This window comes from Parasteatoda tepidariorum, chromosome 10 (genome assembly GCF_043381705.1).
Source record: "Parasteatoda tepidariorum isolate YZ-2023 chromosome 10, CAS_Ptep_4.0, whole genome shotgun sequence".
Lineage (NCBI taxonomy): Eukaryota > Metazoa > Arthropoda > Arachnida > Araneae > Theridiidae > Parasteatoda > Parasteatoda tepidariorum.
The window spans coordinates 78,061,339-78,078,166 of NC_092213.1; the positions used below are offsets into that span (position 1 = coordinate 78,061,339).

Below are 16,828 nucleotides of genomic sequence, written 5' to 3' on the forward strand. Positions count from 1 at the left end.
TAATGAAATGTTTAATTTTTTTATTCCAAGAATATCATTATGAATCAGCATTAAGACATTAATTTTTAACATATTTGTTAACAAGTTCTCTGTACAAAATTTATGTTTTAAATTAATAGATGGCGTTGCCTACTTGTTTGTTTTGTTGTTATTAATGAATATGAATCCTTATCTATTTGAAGCTTATTTTGCTCTCTCTAGATGAGTACCTATGGTGTAGTGGTTATCACATCCGCCTAACACGCGGAAGGTCCCAGGTTCGAAACCTGGTAGGTACAGATGAGCATAATGTTTTGCTTCATAGATATATTTTTCTTCTTCTTATTGAATTTGCAATTTTTAGTGAAACTACTTTTTATAAACTTTGAAAAGCAAACAATATCTTTACATTCAATTTTTTCACTAAAATTTCCTTCATCTTTTTTTCAGTTACTCTTAAATCTCCTCGTGTATATATTTATATTTTTCTCTTCTTGATAAACGAATTATTGCAAAATTTTTATTAAAAAAGGTAAAAAATATCCTGAAAATAAAGTATCCAAAATAAATTTTTATGAGAAAAATCTTTAAATTTTTAATGCATATAATAATTTTTTTTATTAATATTTTTTCTCCAATTTATATAATTGTCACCTGCACAGTCTCTTAAGCCCCGAATAGAAATTAAGGTTTTAATATAAAAGTATTAGTTAAAAAAGCTATATCTTTTAATATTCATTACATTTTATTTTAATTTTTTATTAATAATTTGAATAGGTATAAAAATGTAAACAGATGCTATTAAAAAAAATAGGAACATTTATATAATAATCACACCCATTTCATGTATAGCATTAAATGGGAGGCATAATTTTTTTCAAAATTTATTTATTTATCTTATGTGGATATTTTTAATTATTATTATTTTTCTCTTTAATACGTTCTAAATTTTTTCCTTGCATGTTTAATGTTATTATTTGTTTAACTGAACTAAATACTTGAATTTCTTTAAAAAAATAACACAGACATCAAAAAGTAAAACTTTTACTAAGTTGTTTGCTCAAAATTAAATTTAAAAAAAGATATGACATAAAACTATTTAAATCATTTCTGAAAATACTTTAATTTTTAATAAGACGTCAAGAGAACTTAAATTTTATTTTTGATGTGATCACATTTAATTATCACACCAACTCATTAAAAATAAATTTATATTTTGTTTAATCTTATCCTCTCCCCCAAACAAAATCGTCAAATTGAAATCTATTTCAAAGATGTATTCAGTTCACTCACTATTCAGGAGATCACCAAAGTAATTGATGTCGAAAAAAGTCTCATTATTAATAAAAAAAAGAAAGTTACCAAATAAGAGAAAATTTACCGTAAAATTTCAAAATCTAGAAGGTGTATCAATTTTATATTTAGTTACAAGTGAAGTTTTCAAATTAATTAAAATAGGCAGTTTTGAATAAGGATTATAGATGGCAGCACTATAATAAAATTCATTATAAACTGAGTCAAGTAATGTACACAGAATATTCTGATTTCAAATTTCCACAAAAAGTTCACTATTAAAGCTATGGAATAAAAGAGCTGTTCTTTACAATTTCTTTATAAGAGAAAATTAAAACATATGAAATGATATTGCGATATTTGTTTTAATAAATAGGAGAACTAGATTAGAAAGCGAAATTCAATACTGTACAGGTGGTGCCATCTATACATTTAAAACTTGTTAATGGAAATGTGAACTTCTAACGCATTATGCGGTTGATTTGATTATAAAATTTATTAAGTTTGTTACACATATTTTATTGAGGCTATCATAAAAAGGAAATATCACAATCCCACTAAGGATTACCAATTTAAAAAAAAAAATTTATTAACCCAGATTTTTCAAATCTAATTTTTTATGAGTATCCTTTTTTTAAAGTAGATATTTTATTTTCATTATGAGTTTTGATTTTAAAATATTTTTTTTTCCTTCTCAACACTGGCTAGAAACGAATATTAATAGATAAATTTAATTTAAATGTTTCTTTAAAGGGATGACTTTTGATTTTTTCGCATTTCGCTTGTATAATGTAGTACATAAACATTGAAAATTGTGGTAACCTATAGCTACCTATCTAGCCTTAAAACATTGCTTTCTCTTCTTTTTTTGAATCGAAAATTGTTTTAACAAATGTATTTATTATATTACAATATTTTAATCTTATAATAAATATTATAATATCTTGAGTTCTACAAGGCTTTTAATGTTGAATGTATTCAGAATGCATAATATTTCGGAGGCAAAAAAATACAATCATAAACTTTTTAGCCTGTTGTTAGCATTTATAACCACATTTTTTACAGATCCTTTATTTATAAGTGCTTAGAGCAAGTTTCAAGTACTCTTCCTATGTACTCCTCTTCTTAAATATTTAATAATAAGTGCTGTCAAATTACTAAATCGGATGCAGAGCCATTACCTCTTATAGAAACTCTCATAGATAAATTAGGGAATAGTGCTTATTTTAGTAGACTTGATACTGTAAATGGTTTCTGGCAAATTCAAATTAACCTTGTAATATAATAGTTTTGAAGAACATTGAAATCATCTTAAAGAAATTATTGAAATATGTAGATTTGAAAACTTAAAAGCTTCTAAATGCTCTTTTTTGCAAACTAAAATTCAATTTTTTGGTTATGATATGGTATAGTAACTCCTGATATCAACAACATTGAATCAATTAAAAATTTCAAACCTCTAACTAATGTTAAATTTCTTCAAATGTGTGGTGTTGGACTCTCAATTGTCAAGAAGCATTCGAAATATTAAAAAAATTCTTTAATTTGTAAACCTGTTTTGAAAATATTTAATCCTAAATATTATTAATCCTAAATTACCTAAATATATATATTCTTCCATCATAGACATGCAGAATATTATTAATTCACAACATAAAATAAATTAATCAAGATATATTGAGGTAAATTTTCAAATAATGTCTGAACAATAAAAATACATTTATATTTACAAACAATATTTTTTTTTTATGCTATAAAGCCAAAAATAAAGTTTAGAAAATTAACTCAAAATTAATAGTGTTTTGTGCAATATTCATGATTAACAATATATTTGACATAAAAAGACAAAATAAAGCATATTACTTGTATTATAACTTGATACTATGTATTTACTAATTTAAGCCTTTTAAAAAAATAAATCAATAAATAAAACTTGTAACTTAAATACAATAAATAATATATGATATTCACAATAAGGTAAAAATAAATAAAAAGCAAGTATGCATCCCCTCTAACAGTGTTGATGAAAACAAAATGGCATTGATATCTTTATTTAAAGCAATTTAAAAGTTGTTCAAAATATTATGCAGAATATTATTTATTCACGGTATAAGATAGGTAAAATATTTTTCCTAATTCCATTTAAATGACAAAAAATATCTAAAAAATAGATGATATGCTTTTGTTTATAAACACTTATATGTTTATTATTGTATAATGTGTGTCTTATAATTACTTTTTTTATTTAGCATCCATATGATATAAATTTGATTGCCATACAAAATAATTAGGAAAAAAATATAAAAAAATTTTTAAACAAAAGATTTAATAAAAATTAGATGTATGTATTAGCCAAAATTTAGTATATTATTTAATTCAATATATATAAATACATTTTGTGTTTTACTTCGCCTTTTTTAAATAGATTTTTCAATTAAAAATGACACAATTCAATGCTAAAACAATGTAAAAATAACTGCATTGTTATCTATCTTCCAAATGTTTTATGATTGCGATATTTTTTAGACATATAAAGATTTTTTTATAAAATAAGAAAAATATCAATTAATCAAAACATTATTTACACAGGCACATTTTACATGTTTCGCATTCTCAAGTGCTATGAATGCTTTTATCCGAAAGAGTTTTCCTATTCATATGCTTACATTTCATGCAGATTCTCTAACGACCGTCAATTTTTCTTCTTTTATGCACATGATTAGCTGAGGTGAGTAATCTAGAAAAGGACATTTGCGTTGTATCAGATGACTTATTTCTATGTTGTGAATGAATTCATTTTTAAAATGATAAAGAGAATTTTTACTTTTAGATTGTTCCGACGTCGTTTTCAAAATAAATGCATTATTAATGGCGGTGCCTATTACAATGGAAAAAAGATAGTAGAAAGTCTTCAAAATGGTGGTAACTAACAGAATAGTACTTACGATTCTGATCAGCAAGATCTACACCGCCCATAAATTTGTTGTACATTTCAAAAGATGCTGGGCAACATACGTCATTTTGAAGACTTTCTGCTAACAGAATAGTACTTACGATTCTGATCAGCAAGATTTACATCGCCCATAAATTTGCTGAACATTTCAAAAGATGCTGGGCAACATACGTCAATTTTTTCACATCCTTTTCTTCTTTGGACTATTTTGTTTTCATTTTTAACGTTTGTTGAGAACATATATACTTGTTTTTTGTCGATCCATTTTGTGCAGAGCATATTTGGTAAGGAAAGGCATTGCCAAGATGCACTTTCATGATTCGCGATCGCAACGCTCGAATACGCCATCTGTGGAGAAAAACCAATTCCATGTCGTAGCTCCGCCCCCTCCATCGCTTATTCCTTCAGTTGCTTGTAAGTCTCGAAGAGAGTCGGACGTGCTAATTGGTTCTAGTATCTCAAATTATCATGAGTAGAATAATAGTTAGAAAAAATTTAAATAAGTTAGATAAATCGTACTGTTGTGTACCTCGTTGTTCTACGTACGCTTTTAAAAATCCTTCTGTTAGTTTTCACATATCTCCAAAGATTTCTGACGGAAAAAGACGCAAGCAATGGATACACGAGTTACGCATTGGAAAGGATGTCAGTTCTGGAATTCGAGTATGTAGTCAACACTTTAAAGCTTCAGACTTCATTTGTCCTGTCCAATTACTTTAATAAGCTTGCCCTTTCTTCATTTCAATTTTATGCATAATTTAAGTTATATAATGCATTCGTAAACAAGGGTAGATGTGTGTTGCAATGGCTATTGATTTAACATTCCAAGGTTCGCATGATTTGTGTGTTATATTTTTATTTATCTATTTTTGAAATCTTTATAAAAGAACGTTTTTAAATCAGTACAGCTATGCATTTCTTGATTACTACAGTAATCAAACAGATTCATTTTCAAGTGACGATAAGAAAGTAATAAGTAAAAGTAATTTAAGTCAATAAGAGAGTAATAAGTTTACTATTTTATAAAAGAGAATTCCGTATTTGGAATACAAAATATGTCCAGTGTTCCACAAATTGAGATTGAGCTTATTGTAATTCAATTTATTTACAAAATATATGCAAATGCAATCATACCACGTTTTACATGTGTCTTCCATGCAATTTTTTTTTAATAAATTGTGAAACACATTTCCATATTTTAAGAAGCTACTTTTTGGAAGAAGGTTTCATTTTATAACTTTCTTTTTGACTTCGATTATATAATCAATTTTGAATTCTTCAGGGTTGATTTTAATTAAACTAGATTAATTATTAGTTTTATCATAAGTGTATACTATATATTTTTTTAAATCAATTCATTGTGTAATTTAATTTTTGAAACTGTATGTTTTTAGCAATTATGTGTATCTACCAACCAAAGTAATCCATGTTTTCATGCGAGAATGTTAAAAGATTTTCAGTATTTTGAAATAAAAACCAGAAATTATTTTGATGGAGTAATTTTAATTTACAGTTAGGATTACAGAACTGTTTCTGCAAGAAAAAGATTAGATAAAACTCCTTGCTCTGCTTCTGATTAATGATCTGTTCTTTCTTTCAGATATTCCTACGCGGAGGCCTAATTTAAAATAGGATGCTATTCCTATCTGCCGCCTTCAACTGTAATTAACACCTATGTTGAAAGAGCAAAAAAAATTGCATTAGAACATGCTAGGCGCCGAAAAGCTCTTGAACTGTAAGTGCTTTCAAAATGTTTGTGAGAAACGTTAAGTGGAAATATTTTTGTATTTAGGTGCCTTTTCATCTGTTAACTACAATTTTCCAAAGTAACAAGTATTTTTTTTGTATTTACAAAGAATTATGTATGTCGGTGGTGGCTATGAGTTATCCTCATTAAGTTTTCTTCGTTTTATTTCTAAAAAAATTGCACGCTGCTTTTAATATTACCATAACTTAATGATTATTTTGGTGCAGGTGTCTATAATAAATTTCTTTTTAAATATTTATGATGATAAATTTTGTAATTTAAACGAGAAAATTAAGCTATCACTTATCAAAATTTTATCAGTCTCTCTTTTTAAGTTTTTTTCTATTTAATATACTTTAACATTATCTCTTTCAATCGAAGTTGAAATGATGGATTAGAACTGTTAAATTATTAACATTTTTTTCTATATTGATTGGTGAATGCCGTAAGTATATTAGGTTTTTATCAACTGTCAACTATACTGTTAATATCAAAGTTTTCTTTTACAGTCTATTTTAAATTGCAAGATAATACTTGGCAATTTTGAAATGTCTAACTTTATAATTGGAATCCTGAAATATATTGAAAATTAAGTTGACCTAAAAGATGTAAGACTTTTAGTAATGTGGTATTACAAAGCTTTAGTATTACAAAGCAGAAAGGATTTTCATTAGATTCCATACAAGAGTCTTAAAGGTTTTTTATTTTTAGGAAGAAACAAGCTGCTCCCCTTATTGAGGCTCCTTCACTTCCCGAGTAAGAATGTCAAATGGAAGGAGGGACACAGTGGAGATTTGGCTTCTCTTATTTTAGTCAATGTTTCGAGTTTAACGGAGAAGCAACTAAATACTGCTACGGGTTTGACCTCTTTTCAACTACTTCATCAGATTGTTGCTGACGTGGACCCTCGATTGACCAAAAGAAAGATTGATGCCACACATCAGATATTTTTGGCTTTTCAAATTATCAAGCAGAATCAATCTTACAGCTATGCTGCTATTCTGTTTGGTTGTACACCGAATTTGGTGAAAATTATTTTTAAGGAGGTAAGACATGGATTAATTTATGGCTTTTCATATACATGGATTGTTTGATGTATTTTCAAATTTGTTATTTTTTAAAAATTTTTATCCCTAACAGGTTCTCACTGCTTTGGCTGACCATTTTCAGAACTTTATATTTTGGCCAACGAAAGAGCATGTTATGGAGAATATGCCAAACTGTTTTAAGCTTTTTCAAAATGTACGTGTAGTATTTGATTGCACAGAGGTTGTTGTGGAGAAACCAAGCTGTCTGAATTGTAGGGTTAGGACTTATTCCAATTATTATTCTGATCACACAGTTAAGCTTCTGGTTGGCTGTTCACCTGGAGGCGTAATCTGCTTTGTTAGCCAGGCATATGGTGGGCGAACCAGTGACAGTTGCATCATTCGCCAAAGCAACGTGCTTCACATGTTAGAGCCCCTGGTGGATGCTGTGATGGTGGATAAAGGTTTTAAATTTGAAGACGTATGCAAAGAGAATCATATAACTCTTTTTAGGCCCCCGTTTTTAAGGCAAAAGACACAGCTTGCAGAAAATCAAGTTTCAATGACTAAAGTGATTGCCTCCGCTAGAGTTCACATCGAACGTCTTAACCAAAGGTTGAAGATTTTCAAGTTATTAAAAGGTCCGCTTCATTGGCACATGATGGATGTAATCGACGATATCCTGATAACGATATGTGGGTTGGTGAACATTACGAATCCTATACTAAGTGACGATAAGTACATGTCAGCTTTTGTTTACAGTTTGTTTGAAATTGGTATTAGTCTGTTATCTATTTTTATATTTAATAAATTTAATACTTATAGGTAGTTGAAATTGGCGGTTTGAAAGTATTTTACGGGTGCATCTCTGTGTTTGGAAGAAGATCTGCGGCAAATTTTCATCGACAAGTTTAGCCTCCAATGAACACTTGCATAATTAATGTTTTATTTGAGTTGTTACCTCTTATTTTAAATGTATTTTTTTATACCTTCAGACTGCATTATTACATTCTCCTCTCTTGTGACTATTCTGTATTAGAACATTTTATTTGTAGTTTACAATTACCTCTTCATTTTGAAACAATATTTGTAATTCTTTAACCTCGATGTTATGTGATAGGGCCGTAAATTTTATACTGAAATTTTATTTTATCCTAGAGGTAAGTATCCCAAGGTATTCAGGTTAGTATGATCATGGTATTCATATTTGATGTTTGTTACTTTTAACTTTCTATTAGTTTTGTATTCTGGAGTGTTTTTTATTTTATTAATTTTAATATCCTGCTATCATGGTTATGTATTGTAAAGAATCATGTTTAAGTCTGTAATGTTAAGTTTGTTTTATGTCTTCCGGCAAATTTTTTCTATTCGGCATAAGAGTGCCGCATGCATAGTGACCAGATCGATATAAATCATACATTAAAGTTGGACTAGAAAAAAAATCCGTCAAAATAAATTACGTGTCCTGAATTTTGTTTAAAGTTTGCGTCATATGCATCACAACGTCATATCCCAAATCTTTCCCACTTCTTTTGACATTAACCTGTTTTTCTCCATACAGATCAAAGCTCAAAATATACCCATGCTTTGAAGTACAGAGCATCCATAATTTTATGCCACGTTTTGCAGGTTTAAGGGGCATATACTGACCTATGCCAAGCCTTCCTTTTTACTTCAATAAAGCTTCATCAACAAAGTTCCCTCCGTATGGAATTAAGTGCTTCCTAAAATTTTCCTGGATTTGATCAAACATCGGCTGAACTTTTTACGAATATCTATAGTTTTCATCCATTTTCTGACTCTCTATCAGAGATGTGAAAATAATGTTTGATTTTCAAAAAACGGTTCCTACTCATCAGTTTTTTAGACATTTTCACTAAACTCATGCTGAGTAAAATGCCAAAAAAAAACACTACAATTCGTTATTAGAAGTCAATGGGCTCCAGTTTGTGTCCTCTATGTTTTTCTGTTTTTGGCAAAACTCCGCATATTTGTTAGTATTTTCTATAACTGATTTGCAAAGCTCATCAGTCAAATAGAGCTTTAAATAATCTAACAGTGACGAATCTGGTAGTAATCCACGGTTTGGCTCTGAATTTAGACAAAAATATTTTCATTTCTCACGTCAGAAGCCCAATCATATTCTACTGGATTTTATTCATCATCTTCCTCATCACTATTACTGCTATCGTTAGGGGTAATAGTGGTTTCAGTTGGTGCCACATCATCGAATTCTTCTTCATCCCCTAATTCATTAAAATCAGAGTCATCTGTCTCATCATTGAAAATTATTTTCAAAGCTTCTTCGGTCGAAAGACCTTTACGGCGAATAGACATTTTCGTTTATATATGCGGCAACTTGCTGTCTCCTCAGACTCTCAACAGATGGCACTGGCAATCTGACAGCAGATGGCGCACCACCAAATTTATAAACTAAAACAAATTAACTGTAACCGATTTTTCCATCAAGCAATCAATTGTAGTAGTGGAAGTAGTTGTTGTTTTATTTAACATTTAATACTAAAAGTTATTGAATCACATGTATTTATTTAGCAAATTTTATCGCAAATATAATGCTGAGGAGTGATGTACCTCCTCGACATTTAATACTAAAATTTATTGAATCACATGTATTTATTTAGCAAATTTTATCGCAAATATAATACTGAGGAGTGATCTACCTCCTCGCCGTGTACACTTCTAACATATTTCTATGGCTAAAAGATCTATTACTTCTGGCATGTGTTCTAACTCCATGGTCAGTTTGACATGGATGATCATCACATTATCCATTGTAATACCATTTGTAAGATTATTGTTTCCAAGTGATACTAAAAAGCAAAGGGAGAAATCTTTTATTTTATTTATTTATTTTTTTGTGTGATCAATCATTTGCATTATAAGTTATTTAAAATTTGTTATTCTTTCTCCTTCTCATTAAGCAAAATAAGCAATTTTGATTAAACTTTTTTTGAAACATGAAGGATATTTCTTAGTAAGTAAAACTAAACAGCATTTGAATTATTTAAGAAGAATATAGCTAAAACTCTCTTATGTTTTTAATTCAAAACTGTTGAAACTCAGAAAAATACAATTGGAATTAACATACTTAATATACATATGAATTAAACTAAATATATTTTGCTTTATGTAATGGCAAAATTAAAATGGAAGTCGATTGTTAGCCTGACAGCAAAGAGCAATTCAAAGGTGTTTGAATAAGACATTACCGATAAATATTCACTATGATGACTATTAAGCTGTGTACATAGAATTATTTTTTTTAAATTTCCCATTCTTAGAAAGTCTTTAAGCGGCAATTTGATTAAATTTGTTTATATTTTCATTGTTTATCTATTTCAATGAAACTATTTTTTTTTAAAGAAAGAAAGAGAGAGAAGCTATTATTTAATTGGAGTAATTATTTTTAAATATAGATAGCTTTATCATGACATATTCTAATACAATAATTTTGATGTTTTCTAATTAAAAAATACAAAAATTTTGATATTTAAAAAGGGAAACAGTGTTGCTTTTCCAAATATTTTATCAGAATGGTATTTTATGATGCTTTTACCCCTGTATGATTATGCATGCTACCTAAGTTGTGTTATAACCTATGCTAACACTTTAATGTGTGAACCTTTTCGTTTAACAATTTCGTTGATGTATAAAGTAGCAAGAATAAAAGAAATTGAATAAATTTGCAAAACATAGTAGAAAACTTGACATTTAGTGATAATCTATGTACTTTTATTTATTTCATTTAATGCCCAGGTCAGTTGCATTAGAAATCATCATGATTGATACAGGTTCAATTCTAACAAAATAATATATAAGTCATCTCTGATAGAGTTAGCTAGATAGGAAAAAAATTCAGGTAAAGAAGAGTTAATTACTATATAGAATATATAATACAATAAGTTTTACATTATTTCACTGATATCAGCAGGGTGCTCTACAAATGGGGAGCTGAAATTTGTAAGTAAAACAGACAGATTCTTAGAAGAGCATTAGATTAGAAGTAAAACAGACAGATTCTTAGAAGAGCAAATAACAGGTATGCATTTAGCATGTGATTTGCACATGCACGAGACGTGCCTCTTACATGTAGTTTTTAAACAGTCACTCGTATATGTAAAACATTTGAATATAGTGTTGTAAACGCCTGTACCTTGTTAATCACTAATTTTTGGCGCNAATTTGTAAGTAAAACAGACACTATATTCTTAGAAGAGCAAATAACAGGTATGCATTTAGCATGTGATTTGCACATGCACGAGACGTGCCTCTTACATGTAGTTTTTAAACAGTCACTCGTATATGTAAAACATTTGAATATAATGTTGTAAACGCCTGTACCTTGTTAATCACTAATTTTTGGCGCTTCTCGCCATGTGTATGATACGAATAATCCAGATTAAATTTTTTGCTATTTGTTTCCAATACTTCGTTTAATATACCAGCTAATTATTTTTATTAATTAATTTAATTATCTAAATGAGGAGGCAATCTATTCACACCTCCTCATTTATATATATACAAAAAAAAGAGAAAACAACTTTACAAGAGCAGAAAGATATGAACCAAACTTTTGTTGAAAAATCCCTCTATTCTTTCCCCTTTTTCGTAAATTTCCTTCAAGGACGATTACTGCCACACCTCTCCCATTGTGCGTCATTTTTCGAAAAGGGGGGAGAATTTCTAACTAGTTTTACGGGCACTTCGGGCGTTTTCGGTAGTTTAGTTCACGAGGCGTTCCGGTAGCGAAAGTGTTAAAGTTAGATTTATTTGACTAGATAATTCTTATTATAATATACAATCATTCTTTTGGGAAAAAAATCTCCCGAAGTTTATCACTTCAACGAAACGTCTGATTCACTGTTTCGTGATTTTATTGATTTGTTCTTAAAAATCAAGCAGGAAGCAAGCGGGTGGCCTTCAATTCCGTCACGGAAGAAGATAAAATGAGGCACATTGAAGAGTATTTTGAAAAAAAAAATTTTTAAAGTTTATTAAGAATTATTGTCGCAAAAGCCATTTTTGGCCATACCGCACCTACAACTTGTATTTTGAAAAAGAAAAGAGTAGCTCTGGAATATTTTAAAATCTTAAAAAATTAAGGAAGAAGGCAGGTGGCAAAATTGCTATAGAACAGTTTTTGAGGACGGTATGTAAAAATTAAATCCTTTTCAATATTTAAATGAAATGAAATTTACAAGTTATAATCATTGCCACTTTTTTCAGATGGTGTTAGAACTGTACCGGAATTTGATAAAGTGTTTGCTGATCCTACAAAAAACGTATGTGAATCTTAATTACACACTTTTTTAATATTTTTTCAGTGTTATTGTACTTATCGCATATTTTCCTTTTTAGATTAAAGATGCGTTTTTACCGAATGATGAGATAGCAGGTATTCATTTGGAATCACAGAAAAAATTTGTGTCCCAAGATTCGACCACCATCTCTATTGCGGCCTTCACAACAGCCTGGGCCAGAATGAAGCTTTATCAAGAAATGGACAAGCTGGGTGGAAGCGTGTTATACCACGATGCGGACTCTATTGTCTATGCCGAAGATGGTAACAATGATCCCCCCCTCTCGAGAATTTTCTAGGGGAGTTCACGGACGAGTTAGAGGATGATACCATTACTAAATTTATATCTAGTAAGCACTCCTCTTTTTTTTAACCGCTGATTTATTTTATCGAAAATTAACATTTGTTATTTTAGGTGGACCGAATAATTATGGGTATGAAACCGCTTCAGGAAAAACATGTTGTAATTTAAAGTTCGATGGTTTTTCTCTAAATTTTAAAAAACTCCAAAAAACTTAAACTTTGATTCCATTAGGAAGATGGTTTGCGAGCTCAGCAGTGACCCTATTGCTCTGCACAATCCTTCAAAAATCTGCAGGTGCTAAAAAAAGAAAAGACATCAACAAGCCCGAGACAAAGCTTTACAGGATAACAAGCGTCTGATTCAGTTCGATCTGACGATGCTCCCTAATATGGTTTTTAATGATTGATTGAATATAGAGTTTAATGGCACAAGATCCAAAGGAGGATATGCTGCGCCAAACAGTACGTTAATGCAGCTTAAAATGCTTCGTACAATTTCATTTTTATGAAATACATAAAGGTAATAAAACCGTCAATAACGAGTATTTTAAAGTCAATAAAATCAAAAAAGTCACGTTATTGCCATCCCCTATAACGTTAGGCCTACTACTGACAGCCCAAAACATGTAAGTGTTATTTCGTTATTTAACTTTAAAATTTTCGCGTGAATTTAAAAAAAAATAGCGATATTTCATGCTTCTTAATTAACATTGGCTTTACTGTTGTAGAATTAAATGTATCGATGAAGAATCTCGAACTGAAAAAAAATCAACAACTTGAGAATGAATTAAGTATTGTGAACTCAGCACATATATAAAATTCACCATATCACTTCATATATGTGAATATGTTAAGGATTTTAATGCTTTGTATGCTTATGTATCTAACAGAAGAGTACCACTTCAGCACTGTACTCCATATATGTGCATATATCTGCACTGTATTCCATTCATGCTTCTTAATTAACATTGGCTTTATTGTTGTGGAATTAAATGTACCAAAGAAGAATCTCGAACTGAAAAAACAACAACTTGAGAATGAATTAATTATTGCGAACTCACCATATTCATATTCACCATATCACTTCATATATGTGAATACGTTAAGGATTTTAATGCTTTGTATGCGTATGTATCTAACAGAAGAGTACCACTTCAGCACTGTGCTCCATACATGGTTGCTGAAAAACTATCCTTTAACTTTAAATTGTTTACTGATTTTGCTGGTTTATTAACCTGATTTTGCTTTTTTGTTAACCTAGGTGGGTGTGAATACGGAGAAACTAGACACTGCTCTTTAGTTTGGTACACGAGAATGGTTTAAGGAAGAACATGAGCATTGTACATATTGTACTTAAAACGATGCAGATAATTTTGAAGGTAATAATAAGAGTGCTATAATAAAATAATTTTTATTTAATATATAATTTTATTTCAGTACCGAATTTAAAATAATTTGTTTCAGATCCGGTTTTCTTCACACTCTTGATTATGTCTCATTTGTCAATCTGGCTGTTGCACAAAAGGCTAGTAATTATACTGCATTTATACTGCTTTTAAAAGAAATAGATGTGGTTCAAACGTCAATTAAAGTAACGAAGGCAAACAAAATGAAGTTATTATTTAAACTTTTGTTTCCAAATGATTTTTCTAGATTAAACCGTAACAAAATTCTAAATTTTACAGAATTTTCGTTTGAACTTAACGATGATGAATTTTCAAACAAACTGAAAGAAATTTGTGATATTTTTAATTTTTCGGAATTAGTCAAAATTTCAGACATTCTAAATATTTCCAGTGAGGGAAATAAAAATGAAATCGCAAAACATATTTTAAATTGTTTATGTGATTTTAATTACTTAAAAAATTCTATTGTAATTGAAAATCCCTCCGAAGATGAGGAGGAACTTGTTACTCAATTTGGTAAGAGATTGATCACCTCTGCTAATTCTAACAATGACAACTTATCTTTGCACATTAGACAGGAAAATTCTCAAAATGTTAAGGGTAAAAATGTTGAAAAAATAAAAGTTAAAGATGTTTCAGTAAAAGTAAACATTGAAAAAAATAATGTAAAGGGTAACAAAAATAAAAGGAAAAATAGGAAAAAGAAAAAATTTCCAAAAATATCAAATGATTCGAAGATAGATCTAGGTAATGGGTGCAAACATTATCAGGTTAATATCGACGAAAAAATAAAAAATGAAAGCGAGATAAAAAATGTGGACTTAAAAGAAATTTTAAAAAGTTATGATGATATATTTGCGAAACATAAACATGACGTAGGAGAAATTAGAATGGAACCGCAAAGAGTCAGGTTAACCTCAGATTTACCTATATCTCTAAGGTCGTACAAAACATACCCAAAACAACAACAGGAAATTGATTTACAAATAGAGGAATTGTTAAAAAATAACATTATAAAAGAAAGTTCAACCCCTTATGCTGCCCCNAATACGGAGAAACTAGACACTGCTCTTTAGTTTGGTACACGAGAATGGTTTAAGGAAGAACATGAGCATTGTACATATTGTACTTAAAACGATGCAGATAATTTTGAAGGTAATAATAAGAGTGCTATAATAAAATAATTTTTATTTAATATATAATTTTATTTCAGTACCGAATTTAAAATAATTTGTTTCAGATCCGGTTTTCTTCACACTCTTGATTATGTCTCATTTGTCAATCTGGCTGTTGCACAAAAGGCAGATAGATTGGAGCAGGTATTTCCAGGGTACAACGCATGTCATGATTTTTGCACATGGTTGTCTAGCGAGGAACATAAGGGTTATACAGCAATTGCCCATAAGTAATTTCTTTATTTGAATTTGGAAAGAATATTATTGTGTTACTATTTTCATGAATTTTTTAATGTTTATTATTTTAGATTCGATGGTCAGTTTATATTGTCCTGGTTGATTGAACAAGGAACCAAACCTGATATAATTCCTAATGGAAGTTTGCTGATGCTTATTCAACACAAGGCCTTGCAGCTGCGAATCATCGATATTAATTTCATGCCCATGCCATTGTCAAAACTACCGGTTACTTTTAAGTGGGTCGAGACACGTAAGGGGTTCTTTCCTCATTTATTCAACACCCCCCAGAATATCAGGACTTCATCGAATCCATACCAGAAGCTCATTATTATTCACCAGATGCCATGAGTAGCAGTGCTCGAGCAGAATTCTACAAATGTTACGAGCAGCAAAAAGATAAAATCTTTAATTTAAAAGAAGAAATTTTGGCTTATTGTAGGTAAGTAAAACTTTATTTTTATTTTCTACCAATTCCATCTACCACTACCATCTTCGTCTACCATTACCAATTCAACTACCATCATCGGATTTTTTTTCAAAAAAATTCAATTTATTCTATAGATCTGATGTTGACATCTTGAGACGTTCATGTCTTATTTATAGAAAAGAATTCTTAGATGTTGGAGGTGTCGACCCTTTCCAGTTTTTAAAGTAACTGTAAGTTGTATGTAGTTGGATATAAATAATGAATCATTTATATTTTTGGTGTGCATCAGCCAGTATGGCAGTTTTTAGAAGTAGCCATATAAAAGAAAACACAATCGCTATGTTTCCCATAGCTGGCTATACTGCAAAAGTAAGCTACAGCCCTGATTCTATTCGTTGGATAGACTTCACTGCAGACAAGAATGGAATATCAATTAACAATGCTTCGAATGGCACAGGAGAAGTCAAGATCGTAAATACCTTTGTTGATGGCTTCTGTGAGGATACGAACACCGTGTATATCAACTGCATGTTAGTAATGAATCTATTGGTTATAATATTTTATATATTTTTTGTATGTATATTATTAATCTTCATTTTTATTCTCAGGGTTGCTTCTACCATGGCTATTTAAATTGCTATGAAGCAGATCAAATCCATCCCTTCAAGAATATAACCATGGGAGATCTGAGACAGGCTACTGAGGAGAGTACCGAGAAATTACAATCTTTAGGCAACAGCGTAGTAGAGAGCTGGGAGCAAGAGTTTCGAAAAAATGAAAAAAGATAATGAACAACAGAAAACTTTCTTGCTTTCCCATAAAACGAAGGAATGACTAATTCCACGTGATGCATTTTACGGAGGGCGTACCAACGCCGTCAAATCGTATCACGAAGGAAATGTAAAATATGTCGATTTTAATTCTCTCTACCCATGGGTAATATATATATATACATAT

At 29.8% G+C, this 16,828-nt stretch overlaps 1 protein-coding gene, 1 long non-coding RNA gene and 1 other non-coding gene across 3 annotated transcripts; all 3 read left to right on the forward strand.

The window, feature by feature from the left end:
• Positions 1 to 205: 205 nt before the first annotated feature.
• TRNAV-AAC (transfer RNA valine (anticodon AAC)) lies at positions 206 to 278 on the forward strand. Its single transcript has one exon. It is a non-coding gene; the product is annotated as a tRNA-Val (tRNA).
• Positions 279 to 4,693: 4,415 nt separating this feature from the next.
• On the forward strand, positions 4,694 to 14,150 carry LOC122272101 (uncharacterized). The gene is made up of 6 exons (XM_071187031.1): positions 4,694 to 4,888; positions 6,647 to 7,018; positions 7,113 to 11,060; positions 11,249 to 12,670; positions 13,885 to 14,002; positions 14,088 to 14,150. The coding sequence occupies exons 1-3, from the start codon at positions 4,694 to 4,696 to the stop codon at positions 7,827 to 7,829; spliced, it is 1,284 nt and encodes a 427-aa protein (XP_071043132.1). The 3' UTR covers positions 7,830 to 11,060; positions 11,249 to 12,670; positions 13,885 to 14,002; positions 14,088 to 14,150.
• A 931-nt stretch (positions 14,151 to 15,081) lies between these two features.
• On the forward strand, positions 15,082 to 15,878 carry LOC139426694 (uncharacterized). The gene is made up of 3 exons (XR_011637920.1): positions 15,082 to 15,184; positions 15,270 to 15,434; positions 15,513 to 15,878. It is a non-coding gene; the product is annotated as an uncharacterized lncRNA (long non-coding RNA).
• The last annotated feature ends 950 nt before the right edge of the window (positions 15,879 to 16,828 follow it).

Excerpts from the sequence above, each read along its gene's own strand:
- LOC122272101 (XM_071187031.1), top strand. The coding sequence starts at position 4,694 with ATGAGTAGAATAATAGTTAGAAAAAATTTAAATAAGTTAGATAAATCG. Across the intron at positions 4,889-6,646 it reads ATGTCAGTTCTGGAATTCGA|ATTCCATACAAGAGTCTTAA; the intron begins GTATGTAGTCAA and ends GATTTTCATTAG. Across the intron at positions 7,019-7,112 it reads TGAAAATTATTTTTAAGGAG|GTTCTCACTGCTTTGGCTGA; the intron begins GTAAGACATGGA and ends TATCCCTAACAG.